The sequence below is a fragment of the Balaenoptera acutorostrata genome, chromosome 3, assembly GCF_949987535.1.
Source record: "Balaenoptera acutorostrata chromosome 3, mBalAcu1.1, whole genome shotgun sequence".
NCBI classification, from domain to species: Eukaryota; Metazoa; Chordata; class Mammalia; order Artiodactyla; family Balaenopteridae; genus Balaenoptera; species Balaenoptera acutorostrata.
In genome coordinates, this window is record NC_080066.1 from 170,129,168 (window position 1) to 170,156,219 (window position 27,052).

Consider the following 27,052-nt stretch of genomic DNA (forward strand, 5'->3'; position numbering starts at 1 on the left):
AGAGCCTTGCACGTGTCCCCTCTGCCCGTAATGCCAGCGTACCTGATCTTCCTCAGTTCAGCCAGGTCCTGGGTTCAAACATTACCTCTTTAAAGAGGCTCTTCCTGAGCTTTCTAGTAAGCCCCTCTAATCACTTTATCCCTTTACCTTGCTTTCTCTTCATGGTTTTTACCACTACTTGAAATAGTCATCTTTTAAAACACACTCATTAAAAAAAACACTTATACTTTGCTATACACCTGAAACTAACACAACACTGTAAATCAACTGTACTCCGATTAAAAAAAAAAAAAAAAAATTTTACGTCTTCCACACTTGCTCCATAAAGGCAAGAACTTTATTTATCCAACTTGTTCTCTCCTCCACCCCCCACATGTAGAAAAGTGACACAGAGTAGGTATTCAGTGACATGGTATTTATGACATGAGCAACTTCTTGGTAGCATTTAGCGTTTGGACCATACTCTCCTTCTTGAACCTCTCCTGGTATCTCTTAGGGTTCTCTGCTGGGTTTCCTACCACTGTAGCCACTCTTCTGGGGATCTGTCCCTTAAGTGCTGACAGTCCCTACAGATCTATCTTCTACCCACTTTTTATTTTACATACTTTCTCTGCATTTGAACAGCTACACTTAATTCCCTCCCTCTAGCTCAGATTCATGCTCCAATCCCATATATTCAAATGATTACTAGACACTGCCATTCTGCTGTCTCGCAGGTACATCAAGCTTAACTTGTCTACAAAGAAATGCCCCTCTTCCAACCCAAATACTCTCCTTCCTGCATTTCCTAGCTCTCCATATGCAAGCACCATTCCTGCCTCTCTCAAGCATGTGCTAAGCACTCCAAGTGGCCTGTAGCTCCAAGAAAAGGCCTGTGTCTGATCCAGTACCCACTGAGGGGTCTCTTTTCAAAAGGACAAGCCTCCTGTCCTAAATTCTGCCTTGATAGGAGCAGGCAGTGAGTGGCCTAAGTATCCCTTCCCTGCAGACCACGCAGCTGACTTTCCCCCCTACAGGTTTGCTATAGGGAGGAGTAAAACAATCCCAACTATCTCTCACTTGAATATGATTTATTATTCAAATGATAAAATCTTACCATAGGAATTAGGAATGGATGACAAAAAGGTCCTTACACAGCTGTAGCTTAGCAGGCTAACTAGAGTAAAGCCTTCTGAAGTCCTACTGGCACCCTAGTCCTGGGCAACTTCACATGCAGGCAATAAGAGGACAGCAGGGATGGTTAACACCATTATCCATTACCCAAGGAACAGAGAACTGAGGGCAGTAGTTCTCAATCAGGACACACATCAGAACTGCCTAGGCAGTACAGTCTGGGACTCAGCTTCAAACTACCCGGAACCTGTTTCTGCCTGTGGACCAGAGCGTTCAGTTATTGCCCCGCCCTACCACCACAACATGCGTCGTCTGTGTGTGCACTGTGCGTGCATGTGTCTCCTCAGGTGTGGAAGGAGAAACCAGAAATCTCTCCTGCTGCCTTTAATAGCAATTGTTTTGTGATGAGAAAAGCAATGGCAACATTTTAAATCATAATGATTATTAAAGCTCAAATGTGTATACTTTACTTTCTTTTGATAGCTTTCTCTTAATAAAGTTCTAATGATCATTTCAGGAACCTACTTTCATTTGGGAAAAACAGGACCATACCATGTGTACAAGACAGAAATTTCTACAGATGCTTTATGAAAGAAAAAATATCTTACCAAAGTTACTACTGCACAGTCAGCAGTTAGCAGTGCGGCACTAAAAAGAGTATAAACAAATCTGTAAATGAATTCGTGTTCAGGATCATGCTCGAAGTATTCCTCTGGAATCTTTTCTCGCTGAAAGGAGAAAAAATGCAATTTAAGTATCCATGGAAGAAAAATACTTAAAAGTACCCTTAAGATAGCAGTCTTCACACTTGGGCCCACGTGCCCCTTAAAATAATTTTGATTGGGTGACATGTCTTGTAGTCTTTTAAATATAAACAATGGGATCCTAAAATACCACAGTGATCCAGTACTCACCACCATTCATTAAAGAAAAATACAGGCACAACCGCAGAAAATTTATGTATTTCCACGTTCCTCCCCACAGAATTCTAACCAAATGTAAACTATTGGGTTGGCCAAAAAGTTCATTTGGTTTTAAGGAAAAATAAAAGACACAGTTTTCATTTTCACCAAGCATTTTATTGAACAATATATTCACTAACCAAACAAACTTTTTGGCCAACCCAATATTTTTAGGCTCAAAAGTCTTGCTGATCACCATGTCATACTTTTCTGTCATCAACTTTGAAAACACATTCCCAGTGTCCTGTAACCATAAGGCTCTAAGAATGCGCTGTCCTGTACAGCAGTCGCCAGCCACGTGTGGCTACAGAGCACCCGAAGAAGTGAATTTTAAAACTTTGTCATTTTAATTCGTTTAAAATTTAAAGTTTTCTAATTTTCTTCTTACAGGCCTTATCATATTAGGTTTATTTACAAATATTTATATTGTTTGATGCTATGGAAAATCATCCTTTAAAAAGATACATTTTCTGTTACTTGGGTATGTTTACTTACCTGCTCACTATTCATACAAAGTGCAACTCGGTTCATATCCATCAACCCCTTATCCAACACGCCTTCGGGAAAATGACTAGACACAACATGGCGTGGGGAAGAAGACTTAAAGGAAGATGAATTTGACTTCGAGCTGGAGGAAGTAATTTTCTTCTAGTAATTAATTTCAAAGCAAATCAGCGTGAAATAAACACAACTGTATAAGAGAAAAATACAACTTCAATAAAACTGACACTTACTGTGAGTGGATGTAATCTCTCATCAAAAATATCCAAGGATCTATCTGCAGCTCTATAAAATAAGAATGTGTATTTAAAAAATTAATTCAGGAGTTACTATCTTAGTAAAATATCTGCTAGGAGTAGAGAGAGGGGTAGAGGAAGCTTAACCTTCAACAAAGCAAACAGTTTTATCAATTCTTCTCCTGGATTCCACCCTTCGAAAGGTTTCCTGACCTGTTTTTACTCAGCACATCAAGTTCTGTGAAATCTTTTCTACAACAACCAGCCAGAGTTGCCTCTATAAGCACTGACCCTCCCTAACAGGCAATGCTAGTAAACCAATATATTTTCACTCCTCTAACCTCACACTGGAATATGCAAGAACATTTTATAAAGCAGTGGTGGTGGGCAATAAATTCTTCTAACTTCAATGAATGTGAATATGAGATTCATGGTTTTTTCCCGTTTTTTTCTCTTTAGTTCTGTATATTCTTATTGTGCATTTCTTCTCGTCTCTTTTAAATAGTTTGAGTTAAAAATGTAATTGTCTTTTTATTTTAAAAGAAACCAGGCTTTTTAATTTAAAATTTCACCACACTAATACACTGCGCTCATTTGAACAGTGGTTCTCTAAATGTGGTCTGCAGGCCTCTGGGATTCTCCCCTATCCCCTCCTTCAGGAGGCCCAAGAGGTCAAAACTGCTTTTATAAGAATACTAAGACACTACCTGCCCTTCACATTGTGTGACATTTGCTATGGATGTATAAAAGCAAAAGTGGGTAAAACTGCTGGTTTCTGAGCATGAATCAAGGCAGTGGTACCAAACTGAATTAGAAGTCATTCAATTATTCACTGCCACTTGCAGTTAAAAATCTGCTTTAAGAACATCCTTGATAAAAGAGTAAAAATTAATAGTGTTCTTAAACCTTGGTCCTTCTTTTTAATATTCTGAATAAGTGGAAAGTATGCATTAAGCACTTTTACATACTGAAATATGGCTGTGTTAAGGAAAAGCACTTGTGACTTGGCGGTAAGTCATTTTTTTCATAGAACACCATCTTTATTTGAAACACTTTTTTCATCGAACACCATCGTTATCTGAATGTACAACTGACACAGTCATTCTTTCAAAAATGAACAAAGTGAGCCTGTCACTTCAAGGAAAATAACTCTAAAGTTATTTGTTGCCAATGATAAAATTCAAGCCATCAAGCTAAAAATACCAGGATTTTTGGAAAACTTCTACCTTCTATTGTGAACTTGACAACTTCTCAACACTTAAAAGACTTTTCTGGTAAGACTGGTGGTGATACTAATAACAAAAGTGAGTTTTTGACACTGTCTAAAGAAATGTGAACCAATACTTTCCAAATGACCAACGTATAATATTATAAAGTCAGGTACAGGTAAAAAGATCTACTCAGTATGCATGACAGATCAATGGGTATTAATTTAACATAGTATTTATTACAAGTTCATTGATATGATTTAGAATTCCATTTTAACTAATTTAAGAAACTAGCACATGCAGACTTTTGGTACAGTATCAAAGAATATACCAAATTATCTGAAGGCTTTAAAAATACATCTTTTTCCAACTATATATCTGCAAGCAGCTGGATCTTCTTCATATTGTTTCTTCAAAACAAATGACTGAAGACAGAATAGATATGAGAATCAGCTGCCTTCTATTAAGGAGATACTTTTCTCTCAATATTTTTTGTTGTGGAAAATAGTTATTATTCATTAAAAAAAAATGACTTATGTTAAACACTGGGGTTCCCAATCAGGGGTGATTTCGTCCCCCAGGGGACTTCTGGCCATGGCTGGAGACAGTTTTGGTTGTCGTAATGTGGAGGGAAGAAGGTGCTACTGGCATCTAGTGAGTAGAGGCCAAGGGTGCTGCTATATATCCTATAACACACAGGACGACACCCCACAACAAAGCATTATCTAGCTCAAAATTTCAATAGTGCTAAGGCAAACCCTGTTTTAACATACAATGGATTTAAGTTTTTAAATTCTCAATTTCAATTTCTAATACAGTAAATTATCAATATAACCCATATAAACAAATACTCTTTGGGATGCTCAGTAACCTAAGAATTAAGGGTCCTAAGATAAAAATAAATGATTCACTTCTATATTGTAATAAAAGCACTCGAATAATAAAAGCTTATGCCAGTAACATCTATAGTTATTACCTAACACTAAACTTGATACCTTGTAAATTAATTAGCTGGAATAACAAGATAGGTTTTAAAAGAGCTCACCTGTTCTTTATGTGGTAATATATTGCTAAGGTCATACTGTGGAGGAAAAAAAATACATTGTAATAACTGATTTTTATCATATCAGGCCTGAAGACAGTTTTAAAAAGGGGTTAGCAAGGAGGGAAGACCTTCCAGAGGCCCAGTGGCCCCGAAATCCTCGAATTCAGAACAGTACCACATGGGTGCTTTCCCCCTTGTTTTAGGTTCTTCAGCTTTTAGCAAAATTAGGAGACCCAAAATGCTAGATATGCTGAAGGCATGTTTTGGTTGATTATTATAATATATAAATTATTACATATTTCCCCTGTCATTTGTCCTTCTACCCACAAAACCTCCTGTCCTGTACAAGTTATATCTATCTATACACATGCTTCAATTTAAGCCATATAGTAGTTGTTTGTGTGTGGGTGTGTGTGTGTGTGTGTGGTTTTTTTGTTAGCCCCTGCATTTCAGTTGATTTAGTTTGCTATCCACCTACCAATCCGTTTTCCATTATTTCCCTAAAAGTAAATAATAAAAGTGCTCTATACCAAAATGATTTAAAATCACTTTTACATAATTAGAAAATTTAATAGCAAAATTTTATAGCCACAAAACTGATGATAGGTCTAGCTATCCTGAAATAAGCAGTGCTAATAATACAGCATAATACTACACAGTATACTATTAATGACAGGTATTTCCAAATTATTTTAAATAAAGTATTAATGAACAGATAGATACAAGTCCTTAGGTAGTCTTTTTTTTTTTTTTTTTAAAGACAATTTTTTTTAAAGCAGATATTCATTTTTAATTAATTAATTATTTATTTATTTATTTTTTTGGCTGTGTTGGGTCTTCGTTTCTGTGCGAGGGCTTTCTCCAGTTGCGGCGAGCGGGGGCCACTCTTCATCGCGGTGCGCGGGCCTCTCACTAACGCGGCCTCTCTTGTTGCGGAGCACAGGCTCCAGACGCGCAGGCTCAGTAGTTGTGGCTCACGGGCCCAGTTGCTCCGCGGCATGTGGGATCTTCCCAGACCAGGGCTGGAACCCGTGTCCCCTGCATCAGCAGGCAGACTCTCAACCACTGCGCCACCAGGGAAGCCCGGTAGTCTTTTTTAAGTTACTATATTCCTAAGTTATTCACAGATGTTGTATATTAGGCAACAAAGGGGTTCTCTGGTTAAGTTATATGCTCCCCTTTGTTCTCAGTGTCTAAAATGAAACTCAAAATAATTGAGGGAAGGCAAATCTGAATTTTATAATAGGTCTATAGAATCTTAGCACTTGTATAAAGGCCTGTAACACCATTAGCATCAAAGATGGATACTTCTATAGCGCTTCAAAGTTTCATCTTCAAATGGATTTTAAAATCACAGCATTACAAGTTTTATGATGGAAAGGACCACTGAACCGTAGATGACATTTAATTAAACAACCCATTTTACAGATAAGGGAACCAAGGCTTAAAACTGACTTACCTAAGGTCCCACTAATTATCAGAAGCAGTTCTCTTTCTCCTGCCCTCTAACCAAATAGTGGCTCCCAAGCTCAGCTGCACACTGGGATCATCTGAGAAGCTTTAAAAACTGCCTGGCTTCTGCTTCAAGATGTTCTGATTTAACCGGCACTGGGTATGACTTGGGCATCAGGACTGTTTTTAAAGATCCCCAGATGACTGCACCGTGCAGCAAAGTTTAGGGATGAATGAGTTAGGGTTAAGATCGGAGAATCACTCGGGATGCTTTTGTCCATATAGTCATGCTTCACATCATTCCCCATCTTGTCAAAAGGTGTGTGTGCGTGGGTGAGAGAGAGACAGACAGACAGACAGACACACAGACACTGTGTCTTGGAGGCGGGGGCAGGCGGGTGGACTTTGTGCATCCAGAAACATATATCTTGAAAAGTTGCATACGTGATTCTAATAAGGCTCACCTACCCCACTGAGAACAACTACCCCACTGAAAACTAAGCCCATGATAAACATTTTCAAAATCATTCCTAAAAGCCAATTGGCCCTATTAATTTTCTCAGTAAACCTTTATTTCACCAATAATGAATGTGATGAATGATCATTTTTAAAACTTCATGAGAGCAAATTAAAATTTACTGTACTTCCAAAAATTAGACTAGGTCGGGAAAAAAAAGGATGAAACCTACTTGTCTGAGCAAGGTGAATCTTTTTTTTTTTTTTTTAATTTTATTTAATTTTACTTATTTTTGGCTGCATGGGGTCTTTGTTACTGCGCGCGGGCTTTCTCTAGTTGCCAAGAGCGGGGGCTGCTCTTTGTCGTGGTGCGCGGCCTTCTCACTGTGGTGGCTTCTCTTGTTGCACAGCACGGGCTCTAGGTGCGTGGGCTTCAGTAGTTGTGGCACACGGGCTCAGTAGTTGTGGCTCGCGGGCTCTACGGCACAGGCTCAGTAGTTGTGGCGCACGGGTTTAATTGCTCTGCGGCATGTGGGATCTTCCCAGACCAGGGCTCGAACCTGTGTCCCCTGCGTTGGCAGGCAGATTCTTAACCACTACACCACCAGGGAAGTCCCTGAGCAAGGTTAACCTTCAAAGTACTTTTGAATTATATACTGGACATCAGACTCTTTTGAATTCAAAAGAAGCTGCGACTCTAGCCAAAGTAGAGTGGTTTTGGTACCCACAGATTCAGTGTCTTGGCTGAATAAAAACATTCAGTGATTCTGTGATAAGTGCCCAAACTCAGGACTTTAGAGATGGGGCTCAGTTTTTGCTGAAACATGATTTGACTGCAACTATTATTGTAAGCAAGAGAGGAAAGTTACCTTATTATGACTGTGAACTTGCTGTCTTTAATTAAAGTAGAAGTTACTGATCATTTAAATAGCTAAAAAAAAAGCTGGCACATTAAAAACCAATTAAAAATATAATTAGCTTATAAAATTAAGACAACAAATAAAATTAAGGATAAGGACATTAATATTTTCAAATAGCATTTCCCAAACTGTGTTCTGGAAAATCAACATTCATATCCTAAGGAGATGTTAATGTTTCGTGGACAACCGCGAGGGAGGAGGCAAGAAGCTCTGCATCCCGTTTGGTTTTTTTCTCCTAAATAAGCTTGAAAGGTTCATCATTAGGGTGTTTTGAAAGTGCATCTCCAATTGTGGACTATGAGGTGCTCCCAGAAATTAAAGAACAGTTTCCATCATCATGACACTGTTCGTGTCTCCTTAAGTATAAGCCTGACCACAGCCATGTTTCCGAAACCTCACCTCTTTTATTGTTCTCTGCTGTGATTGATACAGTGTGTTGGAGATATATTTATATATATAAACAAAAATTAAATGTGTCTATTAAGTTAAAACCTCAGTTGAACAAATTTCATCTACAAAGAAATTAAGCTTGAGTGTGTATTTCTTAAGACTGGTTTGATATATTCTCCCCCTCTCTGGGGGACAGGAAGGAGAAGTAAAATTTCATACAGAAATAGTGCAGGAAAAAAAAAAATGCACAGTGGGATAAATCTGACAAAATCCAATTAAATTTAAATGCAGATTCGCTTTGGTGCCAGTAGGGGACAAGCTGTTCCTTCTTCTAAGAGTAGCTTCCAAAGTAGTATACATTGTTTGAGGACTACAGCTCATAAAGAAATAATTTTTTCTAGAAATAGCCAATAAAAAGTACCTCTCTTTCTCATTATGTTCAACAATGGCTTAACAACAGAAATGCGTCAAATAAAGATTTATACTTTTTCTGGGATTTCTTATTTGCTAACTGGCTTTCCCTTCTATCATGCGCTCTAAGATTAAAATGGAAACTGAAAATTCATATTTAGGTCCTTGAAATCAATCTATAGTTGACACCAGTTTTTTAACCTGATCACTGAAAAGGACAATTCAAATGAATGAAATTATGTATGGCTAGGATGCTTTTAGCGATAAGGGGGTCTGTCACTCAGCCCTTGGCAACCTAGTTGTACTCACCGTTTTAGTGTGGTTCTAAGATTAGGCTGTCTGACTATGCTGTCATCTAGAAATATTGTTGAGCATGAGTTATACTTTTTAGTAAGCTGCCCTGGAGATACCTGAAGGGGAAGGGAAATAGAAGAAAATGTCACAGTAAGTTAAACCTATAAAGTGTGTTTTTTTCCTTGGTTAAAATGTCAAACGATAAAGCATTAAGATTTTTCTTACACTCCATCAACTGCCTGAGTGTGATGTCATGTGCAGCTCTATGGGAAACCTCTATACTCTTGACTTCCACAGACGAGCTTTGAGAAATGGGTTATAAAATGCTGCCTTGATATAGTACCTATAATCAAACCTGGCAAGCACCTATTATAAATTACCTGTATAATAATGTAAAAAGTTTAGAATAAGATTTCAGGGTTTTTTCCTTAAGCAATGAAATGCAGCTGAGATTTCCTATTTCTATTCATTTACTACAATAAAACGTAATGCTTTCTATAATACCGATGTAGGAGCATTTCACTGCAGTAGATGAACACCAATAATAAATGTATTAGTTCAGGAGACAGTGTGACGAAACAAACGTTTTCGAATCAGAGGCTGGGCATGCCAGGGCTGCTCTATCACTAAAAAGCTGGGGGCCATAAGTCTCTCTGGGCCTCAATTTCCTTATCTGGAGGACAAAAAGGTACTGCTTAAAGATTCTCTCGCATCCAAAAACAACGGATAAAACAACTCTGAGAATTTAACTTCTCACTTCATGTTTAAGTAAGACTGCCATGACATTACTCAAGTGAGAACCTCAGAGAATACTTGCCATTCATTTCAAAATTGTACTAATTCGGTTCTACGTGTTATTTGACACTCCTGCCTCACCCATGCTGCTCTCTGCCTGCAGTGCCTTTTTCTTCCTCCTGTCCCAGCAAGCTTGACCCCATCTTCCTCTAGGATCCCTCTGCCAGCAGGCACACCACAACACTTCTCACTTTCTGCACACTCACACGTCTAATTTACCAACTGTTCCATGGTCTCAGCTGCTTGCATAGTACCACCCTCTTTAGTAAACAAGCTTCTCCAGGTTAGGAAGATTCTTCTCCTACCTCCAGCTACTGAGCACAGAATCTGGGACAAATTAGGATTCAACAAGTGTTTGAGAAATTATTTAAGATCAGTTACAACTGGAGGTAAATCTTACTAAAGATACAAATTCGTGAGAATTTATCTACAGTGGTGTTGGATAGGTGACAAAGAACTTTTTGAGACCCTCTAGAGAATGAACTATCTTTAAAACACTTTAGAAGTATCCATTTATTTGTGAAGAGCCCATGAACACGGCAATAGTCAAATACTAAAATGGCCTAAACTATGTTAGGACAACTCTCTTCCTTAAAGTAAGGCCAATAACCAAATCCCAATCACTGAAAGCCACTGGAAGGAAGAGTAGCATTCTTTAATACCACAGAATACAAACAATTTTAAAGCTGGGTTTTGTTTTTGGTTTTTGTTTGTTTACTAATTCAGATGAGCCTTCCTTCCTCCTATTCATATAAAACAGTTTTCACCATGCTGTCACACTCTCCCATCAGTGTCCGCCACAAATACATGAAAGGTGAGGCAGGGAGAAAATCTAGTTGATGCTTTTGAAAATACAGAGCATTTAAATAAAAATTGCCAGTATCCAATCATCAGAAATATCCAAATGGCATATATAAAACACCATTTTGCTTGTTTCAGATGCTTTATGCAAAGCCACTTATTCCTTATTAACAAAAAGTTCTAGATGTAACATATTTGAAAAGTATCACTATTTGGAAGACTAATTTCTCCTTCAAGCTAGAAATGTTTTAAACTAAAACTCGGATATGGTCCTTAAGCTATTTGGTTAATGTGTAATTTTAGAATCTCAAAAAACAGATACAGCATGAAAAATGAAAATTCACTCATTCAAATACTTTGATTCTAAACGAAGCAGGTTATCTTTTAAGGTCACTACTATTAGGGTATAATATGACATACACTACACGTAATAAAAGTCAATTCTGACCAAAACTCTCTATATATGAGGGGAATAAAAATAGTAAGGAAATGTACCAAAATATAGACTAGTTGGTAGAGCTTTGGGTGCTATTTATCCTGTTTTCCTCTATTAAAAACTTTTTTTTCTATTATGAATGTATATTGATTTGTCTTTGGAAATATTACTGCTAAAACATTTAAAATTTTTAATTAGATGTGGTCTATAGTCCTATGGGGGCTCATTTAACGTATCAGCAACTTACAGTCTACTGGCTCAATCCTACAAAAGAAACACTTCCACAGGCCTACTCCTGAAACTATTCAAACTTTCCAGCATCTAGTGTTCACTAAAGGATGGCAGAATTGAAGCCTCTGAGCAAAGCCTAGATATGTTAGCTGCCAGCAGATTACTTTCCTCTCATCTTGCTTGAAAATTTAAGATAACTGTCCTTTATGATTAAAGCCTTACCATTGCTGGCTCACAACCTCAATAAACTGCACTGTCACACGTAAGGGTATAAAATGCAAATACAAAAAAAAAAAAAAAACAAGTAGCAAAAAACACTACTGACAGTTTAATGTTCATAGGTATTATTTCAATTGGTCACTGAAGAAGAGTATTTATCTTCATTCAGCACTAAGGACAAAATACATGGACTTTTACAATCTTTATAAGGGGAAAGGTTGCTTAGTAGACTTCAGGTTTAATGGTGAAGACTAGAAAATAATCATACCTAGGAGGCTAGTAAGTAACAACCCTCAAAGCTTATCATTAAAGGTCAAGTACCTGTTGAAATCCCGCCCCCACCCAATGACTCTTCCCACTGTGCCTACTGCCTCTGATTTTAACCCATTAAAAGAATAAAGCTGGAGAGAGCGAGAGTACGAAGTGCGGCAACCCGAGTCATGGCAGGACAGGCATTTAGAAAGTTTCTTCCCCTCTTTGACCGAGTATTAGTTGAAAGAAGTGCACCCGAAGTTGTAACCAAAGGAGGCATTATGCTTCCAGAAAAATCGCAAGGAAAAGTATTGCAAGCAATGGTAGTAGCTGTTGGATCAGGCTCTAAAGGAAAGGGTGGAGAGATTCAACCAGTTAGTGTGAAAGTTGGAGATAAAGTTCTTCTCCCAGAATATGGAGGCACCAAAGTAGTTCTAGATGACAAGGATTCTTTCTTATTTAGAGATGGTGACGTTCTTGGAAAATATGTCGACTAAAATAAGTCACTATTGAAATGGCATCACGTGAAGCTGCCCGTTCCCCCAATGGCATCACGTGAAGCTGCCACTGAAGTTCTGAAATCTTTCATCCTGTAAATAATTTCCGTGTTTCTTTTATAATAAAGTAATGATATCCAAACTAATGATATTCAGTGTCTCTGAAATTTAGTTTTCTCTGTATTGATTTAAACATTCCCAAACAAAAGTATATAAATGAAAAAAAAAAAAAAGAGAATAAAGCTGAAGTTCACTCTTTTCTTCCCCCTTTTCACAAGTTTTGGATACGTTTATTAAGAATCAATGACTTTAACTGAAAAATCTGTAATACTCCATCTATGTTGCACATTAATGGACAATATGGTAGGGTGAGTGGTTTGAATAGAATTCATACTCAAGGCCTTAGTAGAAAAGTATAATATTCTAATTATAGGTATAATCAAAAATATTGTCTGAATTAATATCGTTAATTATATTCAATTAAACTTCAAACTCAGAACCTATATTCAAAGAATAAATCTAAGTTTGAGTAGACTGACCACAAATCTATTTCCTCTCCCCCTTCTTTCAGATATCATCTCATTAGAATTAAAGGCATTTTTTAAAAAAGCTATACATAAGACAGGATAAACAGCAGATGATTTTGAATGTTTGAAAGGTGAAAAGACTAGATAAAGGAGTGGTAACTGACATGGCAGAACAGAGGAAGCACAACCTTGGTACCTACAGAGAGTGACTAGGACAGGAACAAGAAAACCAGTTTGTCTTACAGAACCCAAGGCAGGCTCAGAGTTCAGAGGCGTGGTCCCCAAATCCTTGCAGTGAGGCCCATCAGTTAACGAGTTGTCCAAGTGATGCTTCCAATTAGATCTTAACAGACAGCCAAGGACCATCACACGTTTGAGGGAAGCCCCCAACACATAAGAGATCAAAACAGGAAGAAGGAATGGGACTTCCCTGGTGGCGCAGTGGTTAAGAATCCGCCTGCCAATGCAGGGGACACGGGTTCGAGCCCTGGCCCAGAAAGATCCCACATACCACAGAGCAACTGAGCCCATGCGCCACAACTACTGAGCCTGCGCTCTAGAGCCCATGAGCCACAACTACTGAAGCCCACACGCCCTAGAGCCTGTGCTCCGCAACAAGAGAAGCCACTGCAATGAGAAGCCCACGCACCCAACAAAGAGTAGGCCCAGCTCACCGCAACCAGAGAAAGCCCACGTGCAGAAACCAGGACCCAATGCAGCCAAAAAATAAATAAATAAAATAAAATATAAGGATGCTTTAAAAAAAAAAAAAACAAAACAGGAAGAAGGAATTGATGGGAGTGATAAAAACTCAGGAGCAAATGAAAACTTGAAATTGCATCAGTGAAAAAAAGAATGACAGGATATAAGAGAACTCTATGAATTGAAAATAAGGTAGACAAAACAATATATTCAATAGAAGGATTAGAGCACAGTCAAGGAAATCTCCAGGAAGCAGGACAAAAAGACAAAATGCAAAGCAGGAGGGGAAAAAAGTTAGTGATCTGGTAAGTCTCAGACTTCCAACATCTGAATAATAGGAACCTGGAAGAAAAAAACAGAATAACAAAGAAACACACAAAAAAGGTCTATACCAAACCAAATTATGAAATTTCAAAATCCCAGGGAGAGGGAAGGTACTAAAAGGTTCCCGAGAAGGAAGGGATGGGGGAAAATGACTAAAATCGGTAATGTACAATGTACCATACAATGTCAACAGGTTTAAGAGCAACAGTGTAAATGAGAAGATGAGAGGGAAATGTCTTTAGAACTGCAAAAATTAGTTTCAACTGAGAATTCTATACTTTATCAAATAGAAGGAGTTTCAGAGAGGCTAGATCTCTATAAACTTTCTGCCCATGTGCCCTTTTCCCAGGAAAATGTGCTCCAGTAAAACAAGGAAGTATAACAAGAGGGAAACAGAATCTAGGACATAGGGGATCCAACATAAGAGAGCAGAGTTATGTGAGATCCCAGATGACTTCACACAGATATCCCAGGAAAAGAGGCATAGAGCAGGCCTAGGGGAACACTAGTCTATATGGGAGTAGGAAGACAAAAGATTGGGGAAAAGTGTCTCCAAGAAAAAAAATGGAACAGATGTGGCTTAGTAGACGGAACATAGTTTTGATAGGCATGTGACAAATGTTAAAACATTTGGGGAAAAAAATAGCTGTTAGAAAACAGGCAAGTGAATATAGTCAGGAAATTAATTCCACAGAAGAAATGAAGAATGTGAAAGCAGGGAGACCGGGCAGGGAGCTACTTACTGCATTTGGCTGTGTGAGATCACGTTGGCTAGGAAAAGGGGGATTGGGTTATCCTAGAGAAGTGCAGAAGGGCTCCAATTTCATTAATATTGAAGAAAAAGAATGAAGGGTGTACAAGGAGGAGGCACAGTCAGAGAACTATATGGCTCAGCAGTGCACAATATTTGCAGAGTCGTAGTAATGTAAACATTGATTCTGATTTAGTAAAAACTGATACATGTTGAGGGAACACAGGGAGGGAAATAACGTCATGGTGGACCGAAGAAGCTAAGCTTTCACCTGCTATGACAAGAAGTCAATGGACAGTGCTAAAAATTAACTTACCTGTCATACTTTTATTACTTTGGTTAAAAAATAAGATCAAAAAAATAAGGCAAAAGAATTTAAGGCAGATCTTTATACTACAACCATATGAGTGAAATTTAACTTAAATGTCAGAACCCTTAAAAAATGGGCACTACTAAGTCAAAGACTTTCCTGAATACATTTGATAATTAGGAAAATAGAGATTTAGAAAATCTACAAAAAAGAGGTCCATGCTAACAGTATTGGATCCATCATATTTTTAGGAATCATGGCAGACATATTTTTAATTCAAACTATTAATTTCTTAACTTTTCAACTGTTTACTTACATGGTTTAAATGGTTGCTCTTCCTCTTTTGCCGCACTAAGAATAAAAAAAATTAACTGATGAATTCTGATACAAATGCCATAGAAAAATAAAAGTAGTCACTAATTATTTGATGGATTACCAATAACACAATGAGATAAAATTCCATTCTATTTTTTAAAATAATTTCCAACAAAATATATAATTTAAATCACCCAGCAAGATGAGTCCTATAAATAAAATCTAAAAACTTAGTTTCACTTTTTTGACCTAATAGATATGCTGTATTAGGTACAAATGAAAGACTCCCCATTTACAAAAGAAAAGGACAAAGCAAGTTAGGCCAGGTGAGAAACTTAGCTAATAAAAAAATTTACCTGCTGCATAGCTGAACTACTAGCCAGGAGTATTTTCTAATGCTTCATTTACACACAGCTTACTTTCATTACCACAATCTACAGATGACAACTCTAAGAACCAGTTTCTGGCCAGGCACTCATCTCCAAACGCACCAGTATCTCTGGAAGCATCCTGAACCACTTAATGGTAACCTACTCAAATACCTTACTGAAAAAATACACAACTGGAAAGTAACCTATGTTAAACGTAAATTTTAAAATGAGTGTGCTGACCTAAATGAACATATCTACAGCACACAAAACTGTTTTGCTCCAACAAAGGCCAGAAGAATAAAAGCCTGAAGAGGGTCTTAGGCCACACTCTTGCTCACATTGCCTCCTTTAACTCCAGACAGGCATCACAGGCACGGATTCCTTAAGGCTGAAGAGAGAGACAGGCATGGGACAGCTTTTCTTTTCCTGTCTCCAGTGCCCCTCTACATGTGAGCAGCTCATGGCTCTGGAAGAAACTGAGAAACAGAGCAATCCTAACCAGAAATGAGTGGCTCAAGTACACACACGAGAAAAATGCAAGTTAGAAACCCCAGGAGCTTCCAGGTTGGTGAACATGTAGTACCCTTGCAGAGGGCATCAAAGCTCTGTGCCCTGTCCCCATGCCTGGCCCTATGCATCTCTTCCATCTGGCTGTTCCTGAGTTATATCCTTTTATAAAAACCAGTGATCTAACGGAAAAAAACAAAAAGCAAAACAACAACAACAAAAAACCAAACCTCCGTTTTTTATTGTGCTGCATCACTTTAAATATTATGGAATGTTCACTTCTTGTATTCCTGCTCTCGTAATCAACTCAAAAACTTGGTCACGTATGGCTTTTTAGCAAATAAACTAGGATTTAACATAACATTAAGGAAGACAGGCAGGCAAGCAGGAGTGCAAAAAATTCTACGGTTCTGATTCTCATCTTAAAACAAGGAGGACACAGGAAATTTATATGAGTTTCACATGCTGAGGATAATCTTCTGGAAAACCCCATATGGCATGTTGCTCTTATTACCCTGGCACAGCACTACATTAGGATGAGAAAGTTTTGAATAGCTTAAAAGTTCTGAGTAGCATAAATCTGGATGTGAGATAGGCTCGTCTGGTTGAACACTGTGTAAAACAGGGCCAAAATCACAAGGCTCAATTCCCATATATAACAACTGATGTTTCTGATTTGATCAAATGAAAACCTAACTGTGACCTAAACCCTATCATTTGTCTTTAACATATGTGCTCTTCGGAGCAAGGGGAAAAGGACAAACTAGCATGGAGAAATAGACCACATCTAAATCATGTGGCCAGTTGACTATGTTGATAAAGAGGTGGCAAAGTGTATAAACAGATAGTCTAAGTGTTCTCCTCCCTAAAACACTGACAACTAAAGGAAACTGTATCATCAACATATTAAAATAAGACAAGTGAATACATAAAAAAGTGAAACATTTAAACCACTGTAAGAGTTTTTCTAAATACCTCCTATAATACACAAAACAAAAACAGTTTTCACTCTTTTTCTCAGGGAAAAAAAAGCATTGTCTTACCAGCTGTTTGAGATTTGCTCAGAAAGATTGTGCTGGCTCTTGGGTGGTCAGAAGGGTTTGGTTCCAAAGCTAAGTCTGTAGAGGAAGAAGAGAAAAAGGTGTGGTGATTTAGTTGAGTAGAAAAATACATGATTTTAAAGACAGCTACACATCGATTGAAACCACTTTTAATAGTCTTGAGAAGAGCTTTTAGTAATGACAAAAAGGCAATTTTAGTAAAGGCACAATATAAAAATTCTATTGGGAAACAGCAAAATTGTAGAAACTCTCCATACATGTGGAATAAAACCATGGCTATGTCTTAGACTTCTTTAACTTGCACCTAAATAATCTATGCCATTTTTAGATGAATCATATATGACTCCCCTCCTATTGATCAATTAAAAATTCAGTCACCCTCTTTTAAAGCTGATATTACTAGCACATTCCAGGAACAGTCTCAAGAAGCAAGTTATGCTGTGGCCAACTACTGTCAGATACCAGCTCAATATATCAAATATGCCAAAACGAAGTGAGTTGCTTTTGGCAAATGTTCTTCAGACAATCAAATGGCTAATTCTAACTCCATTCAACAAATGAACTCATTTAACTGGCTGTGGTTTATCTGGGGGCTATTCATCATGGCAGATTTAAGAGGACTACATAAAAGTTCAATGTTCTAATCTATAGGAACACTTCCACGATAGTGATTTTTAACTTTGCCCTCTATTCCCAAAGCTAAACTCACTTCTTCATTCCACGCTGCATGATTAATTTGGGGCTTCACTAAGAGTACTTTCTGGAGCAGATCATAGGGCTACTAGAAAAAAATTTTGGCCATACCTACACGAAAAGGTGGGTCTGCCTGTAGCCCACCTTGCACCAAGGTGGGATAGCGTCTTCTATTTAGGCAGAAATACAAAACAAGCACAAGCTACCACACAGGATAGTAAGGTTGTTGTTTAAAACAAACAACCAAACATAAAAGCCCTATGACACTTCCTCAGCAAAGTCCATCTCAAACCATTTAACCAAGCGTTTAAGAAACTGGACCAAGATTCAGATAAAGAGTAATGGTTAAGGCAATTATTTCCCAAACCACATAATAACTGATCTGTTTTTGAAAGATGGGTTTGATGGTCAAAGTGAAATACAAATATATCCCTGCCTCTTAGAGAATCCAAAGAATACACACATTGATATATTAAAAACTAATTAGTCTAGCAGTGAATTCTGTCTAACCCAGCATTTCACAAATGTATCTACCTAGAATCCCTTTTTCCCACCCAGAAAGAATTTTGCACGAACAGTAATTTTGGACTTCCCGTTTTAACAGGAATCTGAGCCATCCATTTTAATGTCATTGCCAGCACTAGTAATTTACATAGCTAAACCAACTGCTTTGTTCTTCATGAAAATTCCTTCACTGAATTTGAAGTTTATCAAGCTGCTTTTGGAGAAAATATTCTATTCAACATTTTTATGTAAAAGACCCATATAATTATTTTAAAGTTTTTTTCTCCTACATATTTGAAAAATTAAGACAATGGGAAAATAAATTATTTCAGCTGTACACAAAATGGCAGGCAGAGACTTTCACAGCTGCCTCTAACCTATAGCTTCCGAAAGAATTCATGACTACTTACCTATACCAAAAAGAAAGTAAATAGACTACATTTGAATCTAAAAAATAAGCAGAAATGTTTGCAAAGTAGCTGTATTATTTATCAGTGTCTATGGCATGGTAAAACTTAACAATTTTCAACGGAAGTCCAGGAAAATTAAGTGCCAGAATCAAAGAGAAGCAAGCTTTAACACACACACACACACACACACACACACACACACACACACACACACACACACACACACACACCCGCCAAACCAAGATGTGCTACTACAGATCTAAATACAAAAATCAAGAAGGCTGGGATAAAAAAAAAAAAAAAAAAAAAAGGCTGGGATAAAAGAAATGACAACATGCAAAAAAAAAAAAGTAAACTTAGCCCAAGTGACCAGAAAAAAAGCTGGCACTCTCCCTACTCTATCCTAGGGGGTTCAAAGGTAGGCACAGGACCCAGGACCGGCCAATCAATCACAGCTGTCCTGGGACTTCCCAAGAAAAGAGAAAGGCAGAACTGTACTCTAGGATCCTTAGCTAGTCTTGAGCTGCTGGACACTCCCCTTGCTATCATGAGGGGAAAGGCTTTTCAGGAGACATCAACAGAGGAGAGCAGAACTGAGGAGATCGTTTAACTCCTGGGTCAAGTAGTGCTTAACTCTGTGATTTTCTTTTAACTTGCAACTGAAGGAGACCTGGTTAATCAGCAGTACTGATGATCACACTAAAGGTGGGGAAAGGTAAAAGTCACTTGCTCATTCCTTTAACAAATATCATGAACAAAAATCTGCATGAGACAAAACGATGCTCTGTTTAAAAATTAAACACAACCATTCACAATCATTAACACACAATGATTCACAACCGTTACTTTTAGTTGCTTTTCTTATACGTTAAAAAAAGCTCTAATTAGTGTACAATCTATGTCTTCTTGTTACTAACAAGCGCTCTCCACCCCACTGTTGCATATTTATTGTTTAATGAATACACACTGGCCCATCAAGTGTTATTCCTATACTGGACTTAGCCAATCCCCTATTGCTGGGGATTGGTGCTTACAAAGTTCTATTCTTAAAATATTATGAGGAAAATCTTCATGTACATAGTTTTTTAAAATAATGGTTTTATCTCCTTAGCAAAGATCTTCGGAAGTGGAATGACTAAGCCAAAAGGTTAGATCACTTTCACGGCTCCATGTACAATGCTAAATTGCTTCCTAAAGAAGGTGGGGGGCACATTAGGGTATAATGCTACCAATCATGACATTTTGAGTTCCTACCCTTGCTTTGGATACTTGAAAAAAAAAAAAAATTCCTACTGATATGAATGAGGAACCTCACTGTAGATCTAATTTGTATTTCTTTTGATTACACAGTTTGACCATTTTCCCACAGTTATCAGTGTTATTTCCACTTTGGTGAGTTGGCCTATCATTTCAATGTACTGTAAACACCAGGGCCCTACTGCTGTCAGTTTGCATGAGGTTTTCAGAAAATATTAATCTTTTGTTTATAGCCTATATAACTAACAATTTTCTATATAACTTGCACTTTTTGCTAATGAAAAATACCACATCACTATTTTATAGAATGGACATGTGAGCCATTAGACAGTAAACTCATACATACACACAATATTTCTGCACTTCCCATTAACTATCTTCCCAAGAGCCTAAGGAGACTATGATAAAACCTACCACACTCTTCACTATCACAAAGGTAAGACTGCCAACTATTAAGCAAAGCTTTACCACCCACCATCCCTCTCATCCCTCTCCCCACCACATGCACACACAGTAATTTAGAGACTTCAGGAAATTACTGTGCATTCAGGAAATTACATGGATTCTTCCGCAAGTTATTTCTTTAGAAACCTCTAAGAATGTTTTACCCAGGAGAACTATTCTTGAGCTCATGATTAGGGGTTATGATTAAAACTGTATGTTAAGACCCATCATTTTTGTATTATCAATTTAAATTGCAACTTATTTGACAGCATGATAGGTCGATGTAGAAAAAGTATGATTAAAAAAAAATTAAACTCGGTCTCAATGTAAACATTCCTCAGAGGAAACCTGTAAAACACCACCGACACTGAATACTGTTTTTCCTCCAATCTAAGATTCTACCAGTTGTTAAGATCCATCTCAATTGCAGTTGTTAAAAGTGTGAAAACATAGGCAACTTAGAACAAATGAAATGCGTTACTGAAGGCTAAAAGTGTTAAAAACTATGCTATCAAACTGTCGATAAATGATTTTTCCTTGTTAAAATATTAGAGGGAGAGGGAAGTGACCAAGAAAGCATCTGACAGAAGCAGCATATTTCAGAAAGCGATTAATATCACCATATTGGTTCCAATATCTTCCAAAGAAACAGGCGACGTCAGCAGTTTCTGGGCAGCTGCTGAGCACCAGTTTACTTAACGGTAACCACTGCACTTACTGACCTGCCCGAGCATCCCTACACTGGACAGTGTAGTAGTTTTATGGCTCATAATACAAACATTACAATCTTCACAATTACCATGTAAACTGATGACTTCATCTCTTTGAGTCCACACTTGCCACCGCAGTCAGGGAGTTCCTGCCAGCCAGCCCTGAGCTGGGCTGCCTCACCAGGGGGGACACAGCAGGCTCCTGCACCTGCCAGGCTCCGGCTCACCCACGCCTTGACCCTGCTTCCCTAGCTTCTGACAATCCTGGCTTCCCAACTTCCCAGCTCTGGTTTCCAACTGCTTCTGTACCTGCCTCTACCCTGGTTCTCAGTTTTGCCTTATTTTAATCCTCAATCAGTGTTACAGTGATCATGACTGAGAGGTGACACATAGGTAAGTACACCTGGCTTTATATATTTCTAAAGAGTACTTTACTCAGTTTCTTGGACTTTTAAGAACCTTTCTGGGTTGCAAGTTACCTTCATTTCATTTCACATTATGCAGTGTTACTGTTTTAACTCTTAAGTTTTATTACTTTAATACACTAAAACAACAACAACAAAAAAGGGTGAGAAAAAAGGTAGTATTCCAAAGAAGCTCACATAATGTCAACAATAAATCCTCTTCCTATATGCCATGCATTTGGAACTTACAGTCCTACTCTCTATCAATACTCATTTTTAAAACCTTGGACAACTCAATTTATACCTAAGAGAAGAATTCCTACACTACCTAACTCAGAACACGGTGAGAATCAAATGAAATGCAAGAGCAATCTATATACTACAGCCTATTTTAGACCCTTATTAATATCGCTTTTTTGTTCAAGCCACTGCTGGCTCTCACCTGAGCTACCGCACCAGCCTCCTAACTGGTCTCCCTCTCTGCTTCCTTCCACCCTTACAGTCTATTCTCACACAGTAGCTGGTCTGATCTCCCTCCACCCTCTCTACCCCCCTTCCCTTTTTCTAAGAATTAACATCATTCCCCTGCATATAATCCTTCAATGGTTTCCCATTACAATGAGACTAAAATTCATATTTTTTTGTCAAGGCCCACTAGGCATACAAGGTCTTAATCCCCCATATTCCTCCTGGCATTCATTCACTCAGCTGCAGCCACCCATCTTTCTGTCCTTGGCACGCATCAAGCATATTCCCTTCTTAGGAACTGCACAGAAGCCTCTTCTCCCACAGCCTCACATGGCTCTCTTAGGACTGCTCGTGGGTCGCTTAAGGAGAGAAGCTGTCTTTAACCACCCCTTGTAAAACTGTCCTCCTCCCCAGCCCATTACACCTTCATTTTCTTTCTTAGTGTTCTCACTACCTGATGTTATTCTTGTGTCGTCAGCCCCCAGGCACCTCTAGAAAGTAAGGACCTGAGTTAGGATACGGGTTTTGTCTTGTCTAACCACTGTTTGTCCTGCCTCTGGAATGGTGCCTAATAATCATGTTTCAGTGTACCCAAAACCAGTTAAGTTTCTCCCAATTTTCCCACATCATCTAAGATTTCTTCTAATGCTGTCTTTTGATGTGTCTGTCACCTAAGACCAGAGTTAATTTCAGATCTCTTAGAGTAGTAGTTTAGTGACTCAGAATCAAAGACACAAGACAGGTTACCAAGAACCACGAAAACCTAAAAGAGGAAATCTAATGTTCAGTGAAAAATCAATGGTAACTTTAATTTGGGAAAAGAACATTTAATGTTAAAATACCTTTACTACAAAATGACTCACCCTATGAATTTAATTAAGTCGTAAGACAAAGTGTACAATCAGAATGCTATAGGGAAGTATCAATACAATGCATCCGTTTTTATCTGTGTCCCCTGAATAAAGCATTAGAATGGGATTATAAAAGATGCTCAACCATAAAGGCTGGTAAATGAATTATGCGCCAACCATTCGATGGCACAGTAAACAGTTGGTAAAAGGCAGGCTGTAGAGCTATGCGCAGTTGCATGGAAATACATCACCCTGGAGCACTCTCTAGGTGTCAGCACAGTTCCAGGAGCTTCATGTCGTTACTTTTGTTTATAACAAAAAGTTACAAAGTGGCACATAAAGAACAATCCCATCTTTGTAAAATAAACACAGTGCTATGTTTATATGCATACAAAAGGTTCAGGAAGAATCAACACCAAAATATTAATAAAAATTCTGGATATTCTGAGTGTGAGTGAAAGGCTTTTCTGTGTTTTCTAAATCTTTTACATCAGACGTTTATTAATACTGTCACCAAAAAAAGGAAAGATCTGTTGCTCAGAGGTTTTTCCACATCATATTGCCAATTCCTTCCCTACCCACTCTTCAGGGGGATGGGAGGTAGGGGTCACTTGAGAGAGCACCTTTCACCAGAAAATTAGCAAAGCTCCTAAGGTCAGAACATAAAGGCTGTATGAAAAGTTGATGAATAAACATAAAATCAGATAACAGGACCGTAGCATCTTATTTTCTATTATGACACTACCATCAGTTATATTAGATATACTGTTAAAGACAAAGTAGTAAAAAATTCTTTTGAGTCTATCTGAAATCTATACTACGTTCTTAGGAGTTACTTTTTTGAGATGGCTTGAAGAAATCATGTTCTTCTCCAATGTTTCTGAAGAACAAGACAGAGCATCATTTATGTACGATTTTCTCTAAGTAACCAAATAATTCTTCCCTGTAGAAAAGCCAAAATGTTTTATATCTGAGTAGGTATTTCTCAGTTTCCAGGGAAACTGATACAAAATTGTCTGAAATAAAGACATTAAGAGCAAACTTCCAATGTGCCTGTACTTTATATTTGGTGTTCTGACCTTGTTTCTATGGAAACTTAATTAATAGGCAAATGCTGAAATTGAGGTTTCTCTTATCACTTTATTGAATGCCCCCCCAAAAAAGACAAATTGAAATGAAATTTTAACAATCATGTTAAACATAAAAAAGTAAATTCTGTACTCATGAACTCTATTTTTCCAGGTCCTGATTTAGCACTCCTTCCTTATCATACATAGTCGTATGCTAAATGCTTAGTACCTTACCTGCCCGCTTACCAGCTTCCCCTAATGTCCCTCTGTCCAGGGCATTCTCGGCTTCAATTGGATTTCACCAGAACAAACTCTTTAAATTATATCAACGTGTTTACCTGACTGATAAATTTAGGCTATTTCATGACTTCTACTTTTATTCATATCCATTGCAATGTATGTACAGACAGAGAATGGAGAGGTAAATGTTGCTTCTGAGTTGTGTACAATAAACTGGAATGGCAATAATCAAAACTGGAGTATGCTGAGATAGGCCTAACTTATGGATAAATTATAAAATATAAGGTGCACTCTAAACAGTTTCTTAAGCATCCCAAGAACTGAATTTGGCATATCTACCACCTCCCAAGTCTGTCTCTTCTGTTCAGTAGCTGTGTTACACAGTCATTTCAGATCTCCAAGTCTTGGCTTCTTCATCGGCAACAGAGGGAGAATATATACGGGCCTTATTTGTAGATGGAAGGGCCAAGTGAAATACACAAGAAAATGCATTGTAAATCTGAAAAGAATTCTATAAAGGTCCAATTTTCATCTCTCATCCTACACTAGCCAACTACTAACTGTTTTTAAAAATCATTTAGAGGCTTACCTTATACCAACAAGCAGAGCAGTTTTCACAAGTACTTACATGCTTTGTGTTTAAAGCTACAATTAATTCACATAATGTGTTCATTCTTTCACAATATCTAACTATTCTGAAAAGGGAGTACTTTCCACTTACAAAGCCACGTCCATCATAAGGGTGAATCCACAGGCTTAATTATTCTAACTTTTAAAGAAATTAAATAAACCCAACTAAAATTTAAATAGAAGAGCTGTAAGACATTTCGTCTATGAAATAATGAAATAATCTCTGGCATTTCAATGAAACAAATGGGCCAGTGGGGCTTTAACATCTTTATGATACAATGTTTTATACTTCAAAGAACAGTCTTTATTAAAGTGCCACTATGCTACCCAGAATTTTTTTTTTTAACCTAGAGCCATCCCTTTCCAAAATTCTAGAGGCAAAAATCAAACATTTCCTCTCTTCTCTCTCTCCTCTCCTCCTCGACAACACCCACCCCCAGCCACTTAGTCTTCAGAACTTTTACCTGAACATTGTTAAAGTTGAATAGTATTCTACTGGGCGGGGGGGGGGGGGGCGCGGAGGAGGGAGCCATGGAGACATTTTTCTGCAGGATGGATGTGGTATGTTAACTCCCAAACCTTTATATCACAAATGACAATCTGAATTTGTTTTTTCTCCTTTGGAACTTCTGTCCAGCAGTCTCAGGAACCACCTCACCCCTCCCTTACAACAGGCAACGTGCAAAAGAAGTCGGTTAAGGCTGTGCAGCTGAAGACATACTTGTGTCAAGGTGGGAATTTAAAAGTAATCAGAACTCCATGGGGTCTCCTTTGGTAAAGAAAAAAAACCCAACAACTATTCTCTGCAGCCGTGGCAGTAACGTTTCACACCGTTCCCAGTTATTTTAAGCCCCTCTCCCACCATTTTCTTTCCTATCGTGTTCAAATTATAGTTAGAAGGGATAAAGTAGCTTCTATCAGGGCGACTGAAAACATTAAAATCCAAAGAATTTTAGTTAAGAACACCACACTGACTCTGTCCATCTCTATTTTGAATTTAAATGACAAATCCTCTAATGTTTGTCTTAATTGTCTCGAGTATCAACTACCTTAACGAACAGAAGTCTATCATCAGGCCCTTACCTAGTTCCTTCGCTTAGGTACCATCTGGATAGGGAGACGGGATGGATACGCCGAAGTTAGAGTATTTAAGTTTTCATTAAGAAAAGAGAGAATACACCAGAAAGTCTCTGCTAAGTCCCACGAGATGTTAAATAGAACCACGAACAGGAAGGGCTGCGGATTGGAGGGTCTCAGGCCGGGCTGGGAAATGGGAACGGGGGAAAGAATTGGGCATTCGGGTAGGGAAGAGGGAAGGAGACTGGCCGGACGCGACTGGTAAAGAATAAGGGGTGGGGACGCCAAGCAGAGCCAGCCTTCGTCCCCGGTGCCCAGCCCTGGGAGAGCCAACTCCGGGCAAGAAGGAGCCCTAGGCGGCGTCTCCCTCCCGGCGGACCCTGGGGGCGGCGGAGGCCAGAGGTAAGCCCGAGAGCAGATGGCGCCTACCCCGCGAGGGGCGAGGCGCGCCAGCCGCTTCTTACCTTCGGGCATCTCCCGGTCGCTGATGTGCTGCAGGTGGTGGCCTTCGCCACCTGCGAAATCCAACTCGGCGGGTTCCACGGTAGCCGCCGCCGGAGCTACTGCCACCGCGTTCCCGGCCGCCGCCTTGTAGACCTCAGACTCACTGTCCGGCTCCGCTGACCCCCTGCGCCGGCCCAACTTGGGGCTGGCATTGGGGCACAGGCAACAAGACAGCGAGTTCCCCATGGGGCGCCTTCACTCCTCGCTGCCGCCGCCTCCGCTCGTCCCCCGACTCCGCCGAGCTCAGAAGCCGCCCCCTCCCCCAACAATGGCGCGGCGGGCACTGGCAGCCCCGGGCTATGCCGGGGCTGTGCCGCACATGCAGACGCGACTTCGCCCGCCGCTCTCCTGTCCGCCTAGCCGCCGGGCCCCGGGCAGGGGCGGCAGGGGCAGCCGCACCCCCGCCGCCGCCGCCTCCCCGGAGCCAACTAGTCTGTGAGGGCGGTGACCAGACCGGCTTATTTAAAAGGGGTGGGAACCAGACAAGCGCTGAGACGCGCAGCCACTGCAGGGAGAGAGCGCAGCCGGAGCTCCTCCTCCTTCCGCCACCGCCTGCCCGACTGAAAGTAGCTAGGCTACCGGAATGTGTCCTTCGGTCACCTGGTTACGACGGACCAATCACGACCAGAGTTCCCTCAGAGCGCAGGCATGTGACTCACAATGCCCCGCCCCCGCCCGCGGCTGCCCCGCCCCCCGAGCGGCG

The 27,052-nt window shown here is 39.2% G+C and overlaps 2 protein-coding genes across 5 annotated transcripts in view; one reads left to right on the forward strand and one right to left on the reverse strand.

The window, feature by feature from the left end:
* The window catches only part of LOC130707592 (cyclin-Y-like protein 1), a 63,493-nt gene that overhangs the window by 7,758 nt on the left and 28,683 nt on the right, over positions 1-27,052 (reverse strand). For 2 of the 4 annotated variants that reach the window (XM_057542814.1, XM_057542815.1), the window contains 6 exons: positions 17,070-17,144; positions 15,150-15,184; positions 9,004-9,104; positions 5,066-5,101; positions 2,810-2,861; positions 1,722-1,841 (listed from right to left, as the gene is read on the reverse strand). In XM_057542814.1, the coding sequence (XP_057398797.1) occupies positions 1,722-1,841; positions 2,810-2,861; positions 5,066-5,101; positions 9,004-9,104; positions 15,150-15,184; positions 17,070-17,144 (419 nt within the window). Of the gene's footprint in view, positions 1-1,721; positions 1,842-2,809; positions 2,862-5,065; positions 5,102-9,003; positions 9,105-15,149; positions 15,185-17,069; positions 17,145-26,309; positions 26,542-27,052 lie in introns of those variants that run through there. The other 2 variants (XM_057542813.1, XM_057542816.1) reach the window with 2 other exon arrangements.
* On the forward strand, positions 11,882-12,432 carry LOC130707594 (10 kDa heat shock protein, mitochondrial-like). Its single transcript, XM_057542851.1, has one exon. It carries the CDS (start codon positions 11,911-11,913, stop codon positions 12,217-12,219), a length of 309 nt encoding a protein of 102 aa, XP_057398834.1. The 5' UTR covers positions 11,882-11,910; the 3' UTR covers positions 12,220-12,432.

Excerpts from the sequence above, each read along its gene's own strand:
- LOC130707594 (XM_057542851.1), top strand. The coding sequence starts at position 11,911 with ATGGCAGGACAGGCATTTAGAAAGTTTCTTCCCCTCTTTGACCGAGTA.